At 38.3% G+C, this 10,521-nt stretch overlaps 1 protein-coding gene across 1 annotated transcript; it reads left to right on the top strand.

Annotated features, from left to right (window-relative positions):
• Positions 1 to 211: 211 nt before the first annotated feature.
• Positions 212 to 1,528, top strand: LOC582413 (matrix metalloproteinase-17; the record flags this gene model as incomplete). Its single annotated transcript, XM_030985842.1, is given in 2 exon segments — positions 212 to 280; positions 823 to 1,528. Coding segments are annotated over 2 exon segments (434 nt in total), but the record flags the coding sequence as incomplete, so codon positions are not given.
• Positions 1,529 to 10,521: the final 8,993 nt, after the last annotated feature.

Here is a 10,521-nt window from a genome sequence, read left to right as displayed (position 1 = left end):
CCGATCACGTGATTGCGACCTTATCCCTCAAAAATATCGGTCAATAATTGTTCGTAAGTCTTTGCCTGTTATTCATCTGATTCAATCATCACAATGAGGACATTATTGTGATGTTATTTCTTCTTTTGTCTTTTTTCTGCATCACAGGGAAGTCAATACTGGAGGTTCCTTAACCAGAGAATGGATAGGGGTTATCCAAAATCCATATCAAACTGGCGCGGAGTGCCGAATGACATTTCTTCGGCTTTCATGTGGAGCCGTAACTTCTATTTCACCAAAGGTACGATCAAGTTTGATTCAGGGGCGTAGCCGGTGGAGGGAAAGGGGGTGAAGGGGTAGTTATGTTTTCCGGCATATTCGACGTTCTAACAGCTGCAGGTAATCCTTTAAAAAATAGTTGGCTTGGAGAAAATGTAAAACATTTGTCTACAAATCTGGAGATCTTCCCTGTCGGCAAAATTTGAAAATCTGAGCCGTTTGTTGTTATTGTTGTTTTGGCTTGTTAAATCTTTTAGCTAGTTGGTTATTCGATCTGGCACCTCCCCCTTGCCCTTCCATTCAACATTATCTATATGGTTCGTTACGTTGCTGTGGCTGATCTGATTTGAAAGATATAAAGAAAAATGACTACATCGGGTTCCTTGTAACTTTAATGTTTGAATTCAATTAACCTAAATAATCATGACGATTGTTGAGGTTATCACTGCATTATTCTCTCTTTTGATAAAATATCATCTACAAATGTGTTTACGACATTTCGTATTTGTTATTTATATATTTTATATATTTATTTATTTGTACTTTGCTCTCTGTATCCCATAGGAGACCAGTATTACCTCTACAACATTGATTTACAAGTCAGCCGCAAGCCTCAGCCGCTAAGCCACTGGAACGGGTTCCCTAGCGACTCCGTAGATGCGGCGTTCCAGTGGGCCAACGACCGCATTTACTTCTTCAAAGGCTCTGAGTATTACCGCTTTAACGACAACACCACGGCTGTTGATGAGGGCTATCCCATCAACACGGCTATCGGGTGGCTGAGATGCGATTCCAACCAGCTGGTCATCGGCCCGACATCGTCGCCGACAACATCGCCCGCTGCCGGAGGTGACGCGATCGTGAAGACACCATCTATGGTTGCCGTTCTCTTCTCGACGATTGCTGCCCTCTTCTATTCATTTCAATAGAATGACATTATCGCTTTCTTATACGACGTACATTATAGATATTACTACCATGTCTTTCAATATCCTGTACCCATAAATATTAGACTACTATCTCTTTAAATATTATCATTGAAGATTCATCACGATTTGTTTCATTTATTCTCACTCGTTATAAATCTACGCCTACATGTAAAAGTAGGATTAACATTTTTAGGAGTAAGTTTTATTGTCGATATAATTTAACTGTTGGAGGATTTATCAGATCGAATCTATTTGTAGGCTTACTAGATAACGGATATTTGACGATAAGCTTTTCGAGAAATAGCGCGATTTCTTTTTCCATCATGATGACATATAGTACTTGAAACGTCGATATCGACGACTATTCAGTAATAATCAAATCTAGAAGTGACGATGGAGGCAGTGAGAGGCCTAGGTGTGATAAAGCTTATTTTATGTTTCCAATTTCCAGACTTTACAGATACAAAACCAATATAGGTTTTAGTGGAGGTGTCGTGATGTAGTTGTTGATTCACTTGGTGGAGTGTGGTAAACGGGGATCAATGTTTGGCCAAGATACCTTGGTACCAGGCTGGGATTCGAACTCTCAACCCCCAGCCTGGTACCAAGGTATCTTGGTAAAACATTAATCCACATTTGGCATACTCCACCACGGTGTAAATGAGTACCTGGCAATACTTTGGTAGTGATAATGTAAGGGCTGGCAGGGAGAGCAGTGTAAGAAAATGGAGAGGCTACCATGGGTAAATAATAGAGACAATTAATATTTTTAATATCTTTTTTGTTATTTCATCACAATGAATGCATATATATATATATTAGAGTACGAATGTGAGTGGTGAGGCAGAGATGGCACTTGGTCTGAAGATTATGTCAATTATTATAAAAAAAACTTTATTTGATATCGGCTGGTGACTTGTAAAACTATTTGAATATCTTTAGGCCAATGAAACGTATTTTTATTTATAGGGCCTACCTAATCCAGCGGGGATGATTGTGTTTCTAACCTACTTGTACGGGAGCTGTAAGTCAATAACCATGCACAATAAAATATTTTATATAAATACTTCGACTTTTGTTTTGAATATCATTTGACCATGAATCTCTATTAGATAATTGTCTGTTTGATAAAGAGTATTAATGATTAATAACTCTATATATTTACCTATATATATATATATATATATATATATATATATATATATATATATATATATTACATCTACCTAAACCAACAATTTTCACGTTAAGTCAATAGATTAAATTTGAGTTTTCCTTTATCCTTCTTTTTTTTGCGAGTTCTAGATGGTGTTGACATTTTACTCTGGTGTTTCATGTCTAGTCTGATATTAACACCACTCCTAAAAAAAAAAAAAGAAGAAGAATAGGAACACCCACACCCAAGCACACACACACCCTCACATAGAATTAATAATAATAATGATAATTTGTTTACCTAGGGATGCCTCGACAATTCCTGTTCTTTCCGAGGACCCTGCACTCATTATTACCGGAGAAATGGTCAAGTATCCATCTACACCTGGGTAGAGAGTGGCAAATATGGATGAAAGTCTTCGCAAACGACGTTAACGCCGGGCTGGGTTTCAAACCCTCAAACCTTAAATTAAGAGTCAAGTGAATGAACCACTATACCCCGAGTCCTCCGAATACCACCATTATAAAGCGTTTTAGACCAAATTATTAATTTTTGTTCCATTTTTATTCCAGTAAGCATAAACCCTACAATATCATCAAGCGCGTGCAGAAGGAGGTGGTTTTGGGGTCGAACTCTCCCTCAATTTTTTTTGGTGTGTGTATTTTGGAGGAACCCTCCCCCCCCCCCCCAAATTTTTTTTTTAATCACACAAAAAATAGTGGTAATAGGTGACCCAAAAGAGATGACCTTAACCCCCCCCCCCCCCCCCTAACGAAACGAAATATCGATCGGCAAAATTTTCGGGACCAAAAAAATATGCTCTTTCTTCTACCCCCTCCCCTTCGAAAAAATCCTTCGTACGCGCCTGAATATTACAATAATATACTCATATTCTGTAACAAGAAAATGGATTTTAATTTTAAGTGAAACTCAAATTCAAAGCATTTTTATAAATTACATAATTTTGTATTAAATGCATATACCTACTAGCAATGGTTTTCAACTCCCCCTTCCCCCCCCCCCTAAAAAAAGGGGGAAAAAGAAATTTCTTTAAATATAATTTGTTTTATTTTATTATATACAGACACGGGCTATAATTAATGTAACCTTACAGTCTGTCTAAAGAGAAGGTGAATAACATTTTTTTTTAGATTTGTCATTCTTTTTACTTTAGTGTGGAAAAGTATAAAATTAAAATTATCCCCAGAGTGGGATGGCACTTAAAAGGCCCTCATAATTCGAAATACTTTTATGACAAGTAGCAGGAAACGCAATAGTTCAGTGGTTGAGCAGTAGTCTTGTAACAGGGGGTCCCGGGTTCGAAGCAAAATCAGTGCGCTAGTGCACTTTGGTAAAGCATTAATCCTCATTACCAAGTCCTTTGGAGAGGATTTAAAGCCTTCAGTCCCCTAGTTCATTTCTCAGCAGTCAGGTAAAACAAACAAACCAACTAAAGCTAAAGCAGAGAGGCGAAAGAAAGGAGTAAAATCAAGCCGCTTTCCTTTGACCCCATGCTCCAAGCCGCCGAAGTTATGCGCTAATCTGCAACTGTTGACCAGGTGGTAAGATAAAAGAGCGCATGAAATTTCAGGATTTATAATTCCTACATCAGAAAATGGTATCCCAGCAACTGTTCGCTGTTCCTTTCAATGATTTCTCATGGATTCTTGAATGTGTAATGAGCAGGGGCGTCGCTAGACCTTTTTCAGTAGGGGGGGGGGGTGTAGAGGCCAACGATTACCGACAAAAGTAGCCACCAATTACCGACAAAATTAAATTTCCAATATCTACAAAGTCAAACAACCTATAAACCTGGGGCGAAGGCTAAATGTTTTTCTATGGACTATCTATAGCTATCAGTACTTGCATATGCGCAAAATGGTCATTTTCCACGACGACATTAATATACGAATTATTTTTAAGTGTAGTCAGCATCATACATATATATATTTAAGCAGCAGGCGCGGAGCTAGGATTTTATTTTAGGGAGGGGCGGTAGTGAGCAAGAGAATCACTTAAAAGCGTGCTCATAAGGGGGTGTGGGTGATGAGCCCCCCGCGCGAAGCGCGGAAGCTTAGACGTTTCCTTAAATTATTAGGAAAAGAAGACAATTAATTGTACCGTTTTCGACTGGTAATCCTAGGCTAAATGAAGTTTCCCCCCCCCCCCCTCCCGCGCGAAGCGCGAAAGCTTTGACGTTTCATTAAATTATTATAAAAAAAGAAGACGATTTGCTGTACCATTCTCGACTGTTTATCCTTTTCTGAATTCAGTATTTCCCCCCCCTCGGAAAGCGCGGAAGCTTTGACGTTTCATTAAATTATAAGAAAAAGCAGACGATTCGTCGTATCGTTTTCGACTCTTAATAAGCCCTATTCATCTGAATTCAGTTTCCCCCTCTCGCGCGAAGCGCGGAAGTTTTGACGTTTCATTAAATTATTAGAGAAAGAAGACGATTCGTCGTATCGTTTTCGACTCTTAATAAGCCCTATTCATCTGAATTCAGTTTCCCCCTCTCGCGCGAAGCGCGAAAGCTTTGACGTTTCCTCATATCATTAGAGAAAGAACACGATTCGTTGTACCGTTTTCGACTTTAATTAAGCCCTATTAATTTTGTCTGAATTCAGTTTCCCCCTCTCGCGCGAAGCGCGGAAGCTTTGACGTTTCCTTAAATTATTAGAGAAAGAAGACGATTCGTCGTTCCGTTCTCGACTCGTCTAAATGAAGTTTCCCCTTCCGCGCGAAGCGCGGAATTTTTGGCGTTTTATCACAATATAGAGAAAGGAAGACGATTCCTCGTACCGTTTTCGAATCTCATTAAGCCCTATTCATCTGAATTCAGTTTCCCCCTCTCGCGCGAAGCGCGGAAGTTTTGACGTTTCATTAAATTATTAGAGAAAGAAGACGATTCGTCGTATCGTTTTCGACTCTTAATAAGCCCTATTCATCTGAATTCAGTTTCCCCCTCTCGCGCGAAGCGCGAAAGCTTTGACGTTTCCTCATATCATTAGAGAAAGAACACGATTCGTTGTACCGTTTTCGACTTTAATTAAGCCCTATTAATTTTGTCTGAATTCAGTTTCCCCCTCTCGCGCGAAGCGCGGAAGCTTTGACGTTTCCTTAAATTATTAGAGAAAGAAGACGATTTGTCGTTCCGTTCTCGACTCGTCTAAATGAAGTTTCCCCTTCCGCGCGAAGCGCGGAATTTTTGGCGTTTTATCACAATATAGAGAAAGGAAGACGATTCCTCGTACCGTTTTCGAATCTCATTCAGCCCTATTCATCTGAATTCAGTTGACCCCTCTCGCGCGAAGCGCGAAAGCTTTGATGTTTCCTCAAATTATTAGAGAAAGAACACGATTCGTTGTAACGTTTTCGACTTTTAGTAAGACCTATTTGTCTGAATTCAGTTTCCCACTTTCGGGCGAAGCGCGGAAGCTTTGACGTTTCCTAAATTATTAGAGAAAGAAGACGATTCGTTGTACCGTTCTCGATTCGTCTAAATGAAGTTTCCCCTTACGCGCGAAGCGCGGAATTTTTGGCGTTTCATCACAATATAAAGAAAGGAAAATGATTCGTCGTACCGTTGTTGACTCTTAAACCTTGTTTGAATTTAGTTTCCCCGAAAATTTTAAACCTCTGATTTCTTTAGCTGATATTATAGGAAAGTGAAACTTCGAGAAAATACAAGTATTGTAGTTGTAGTCACTCTCGAAGTCGTCACAGCGGATAAGAAGTCGCAGTTCGTAAGGAAAAAAACTTGTCGGCCGACCGACAATAAACATCTCACCGACTTCAAACTTATGCATTGATGAGGATCGAGCAAGAATACCGACACAGCTGACCCGACACAGCAACATATTTACCCGTGTCTTTCTTGCTCCCTCGACGAGACGACTCCACCCAACAACCCCCTTTTCTCTTTTACTCCCACTCCTCCTCTCTCAGACTCTTACCTCCCCTCTCTCTCCTCTCTTTCATCCCCCGTTTCTTTTGTTTCCCTTTCACTCTTTTTTCTTCTTTTTTTCCTTTTCTTTCTTTTCTTTCTTTTCCTTTCTTTCCTCTCCCCCCTCTTTTTCTTTTTTCTCTTTCTTTCTTTCTTCTCTTTTCTTTCCTCTCTTTTCCTTTCTTTCCTTTCTTTTCCTTTCTTTCTTTCCTTTTCCTTTTCTTTTTTTCTTTTCTTTCCCTTCCCCTCTCTTTTTTTCCCTCTCTTTTTTCCCTCTCTTTTTTTCCCTCCCCCTTTTCTCTTTTTCCCGACGGCAGCGCAATTTTACCGACAATATCCTGACAGGTGGGGGGGGGGGTGTCGCACCCCCACACCCCCCCCTTTGGCGACGCCCCTGGTAATGAGTAGAGCAAGTGAACGAATATTTGTATAATTTCATCCTTTTTTTTAACTGCAAAAATACAACAAAAAAAACAAGCATTAGCAAACTTAAAGTTATCGAAGATTGTAAATCATGGATTAAATAACGGGACATTAAAACATGCACAAATTAGCGCATGCATTATCCTAAAATATTTTGTTTTTGTCAGGATCTAATTTACCAACTCTGGCACAAAAATTATAGGAAGGGCGGAGTACCAAATTTGAGAAACAAACTAATGCACTATTCCAAATACAATCCCCACATAAATTTTATAATGGACACTAAAATTTTGCTGGTAATTTAACATTTTGTAATAAATGTGAAACTGGTGCCTGGCCTCCGAAATTCCCCGCAGTAGAAGCCCGGCTCGGGGCATGGTACTTCTTTGAAAGTAGACTAGATCTAGATTCTAGTCTAAGCAAGATATTTTTACAATTTTGGGGCTGGGCCGTCCCTGTGGGGAATATGGAGAAAAACCTGCGCTTTCATATGACACCTCACTTATTGAGTATCACCTTCAGGATCACGAGCAATATTAGTTTGAATCTCTGGTAATTAAAACATCGACCAATTTAGCATGAGTGCACAATGGCCAATGCATAAGGATATGTGCAATCTCTACGAGAAGGATTTTAGCACTACTAGACCTACTTACTAGAATCTAGGCCTACTAGATCTATTTTGAAGAAAAAAATAATGGAGAATTTAATGTACCCTTTTGGGTGTTCTTACTGTCAGCAAGTCTTGCATTTGATCTTCATCAAGAAGTTGAAATCTTGGGAGAGTTTCTTCAGCCATTTTTGCCTTCGGTTGCCGTCCTGAAATTATCGACCAATTCTTCGCACACGTACGGTATCCTCGATCGCTCAAACCAGTTATTAACATGTGAACTTATGGGTATTTCACCAAGACTGAATTATTTTCCCGGTAACCATGGTAACTAGAATTTTACCGGGAATTTTACAGGAATAGTTAAAGTTTATGACTGCAATTTCGACCAATCAGATGGCTGGATTTTTTAAGTGAGGTATATAAAGACTATTAATAATTAATTCAGGCATCCCGCTCCCCGAATAGGTTATACAGGTACATCCGGAATTTCCAGGGGCTTGTGCTTCTCAGGGCTCCGGGCTCCGCGGTTATAGTAATACAAAATAATAGGCATTTAATAGCTTCGTCTATCTAGTCAATTCTATTCCGAGCAAGAAAAATAAAAAGAATGAGAGAGTTTGGATGAGTGTCATAGTGCCAAGTACAAGTATTGTTAAAAAAAAGATAAGATTTAAGCTTGGATTTAAAGGTCTCTAGGGAAGTTATGATTCTCAAATTAAATGGTAAATGGTAAATAAGTTTCCTTTCACCGAAGGCTACTCGCGTCTTGGAGATGAGATGCTGGTGTGATTATCTTAGACTACGAGCTGCAGTGTATAAGGCATAAGGTTTTGTAAATAATTTCAAATTAGTGACAATCCATTTACAGCTTTCCATATGAGGAGAAAGATTGAATTCTATGCGCTTGCGGATTGGCAACCAGTGCAGCTTTCTGAGAACATGAGAAATGCGATCATATTTAGATGTCCCTGATAAAACCCTGGTTCGTAATCCATGGCAGTTTCCCAACCAAATTCAGCCCCTTTGTATATTTTCATATAACGCCACTCGAAAACACAAAATATACCGGCCAACCATAGTCAAGCAAGATAGCGCTATAGCCCTGCCATCATAAAACATAAGCTGGTAAAACGGAATCAAAGACTACTAGCAAGAGATGTTTGAACCTCCTCGCTCTTAGTGGCCCTAATTCACAAAGGAGGTTTGTCGACAAACCTAGGTTTTAGTGCGTCATATGACACGTTTCGACGTGTTTTTACAAACCAGGTTTGTAAAAAAAAAAAAAACGCGTTGACGTACATAAACCTAGGTTTGTCGACAAACCTCCTTTGTGAATTTGGGGTGTGATGGGTTCGTCTTACAAAATGACTCAAATCAGTCTTAAGTGGCCGCCGCTCTAGAAAGACTACTTGACGCCTATCAGCGCCATGTCCCTGGAGCAATGTGTTAGAACCTGTTTATAAAAGCCGCATGTCCACAGCGGCCAGTTTTTCTGTTTCCCTTGGAGAAAACCTAAAAGACATATTTGACTGTATGTAAATCATCCTATGAAACTGTTTTACATCAATTTTATGACACTAATAATTCTATATTTCATCAATCACAAAGTCCATGCCTCGAACCTATATTGTACCATATACTATGACATCAGGGCGCCCTTGAATGACGTCACTTCGTCGATCATGAAGGCTTACAAGCATTAGATGTTATACTAGACTTCTTTCTATTTGAGGCTTAATCGTCTCTTATAAGCATCAAGGATGTGGTCCTTTATGAATAATACGATTACACAATACCCGTAATCTTGGAAAACTGCCACCTTAATTACCACTCTTTCAATACTCGGTTATTGTGAGTAATCAAGTCATTGTTTAATCCATTTTAATCTACATGGGAACCGTTTAAGGCGATCATATTGGTATCGCAAAGCGCTCAGAGCAACAAAAGAATATTGATTTTGTGAGAATGCTTTGAAAGGAGGAGACAGTACGTAAGGAAAAGCCAGATCCCGTCACTGTACACGTAATAATTATGTCTGAAGGATGAAATGCCTTATTCGGAACTTTGACATTGTTTGGTTTGACCCGAGTTTAATCAAGTTAATACTTTCAAAGCCATTTACAATCTAGAAGCGGGGCAGAAGCGTATAGCGAATTTGTTATGTGTTACATAAAAACAAAATGTTTATAATAATTTTTTCCATCATTTAGTGTTATCAACATAAGCATAATCATTTCAATTTAGGTTTATCATAATTATCATTATTTTTACTACTTCAAATGTTATTATTATTACAATTATTATGATTAATAATTTAAGAAAATCGCCATCGAACATGAATATAAACAAGGAAAAAAGAGAAGTACACTTCTCGCAGCAGCAGCAAAAATCTATTTCTACATGTATAAATAAATTATGAGGGCAGTAGAAAAGAAAGCGAACAAGAACATCCAGAACATATTAGGCCAAATTAAAAAAAAACATGTTTAGCGTCCTGCCTTTTAAAGAAAATAAGAAATGAGGAGGCTTTTTTTTTCTTTCTTAAAATGGCCGCTCAAAATGGCCACTCGATACATTTTCCCTGACAGTGGGGCTATTTTTTCAAGATGGCCGTCGGCATTTTTTAATATTTTGTATTAAATCAGAAATAGATTTTCTTTTTGCTAACAAATTATTTAAAAATGGAGAAAAAATGGAAGTGGTCGGGACGCTAAACATGTATATTTGTTTTAATGGCTTTAATATAAAAAAGTTAACATTATTATAATTACTAATAAAATCATTATGTTGATATTATGTTTATCATTCTTTTGCGAATTTAACGGGATTAATTCTGTATTTATTGAAAGACTTTCATTTAATCCTCATCACCAGATGTTGCATATTTTCAAATTTATACCCTGAATATTCAAGTGTGTTCCTGATCATTCTGGTTGTTCCCAGAAGCTACCTTCTGAAGATCGTCATGGTCGTAGTTCCTAAGATAACATTTTGGGAAGAAAGTTGTTAGTGAAAGTATAAATATAATTCTTGGCCATTCCTTTTTATCTGATGTTTGAACTTAGCTAATTTGTACAAGTCAAGCTAAAGTTAGCAATGTGTATAAATAAACACCAAACAACAAGAACAACAAGAAAACTTCAATCTTATAACTTTGATATTTCACACTGCACTTGCGCTATGGAGCATGGCATAA

Source organism: Strongylocentrotus purpuratus, unplaced genomic scaffold (genome assembly GCF_000002235.5).
Source record: "Strongylocentrotus purpuratus isolate Spur 01 unplaced genomic scaffold, Spur_5.0 spur5_scaffold_15, whole genome shotgun sequence".
Classification (NCBI taxonomy): domain Eukaryota; kingdom Metazoa; phylum Echinodermata; class Echinoidea; order Camarodonta; family Strongylocentrotidae; genus Strongylocentrotus; species Strongylocentrotus purpuratus.
The sequence above is the reverse complement of the archived record's forward strand: the minus strand, read 5'-3'. Positions and strand labels throughout refer to the sequence as shown.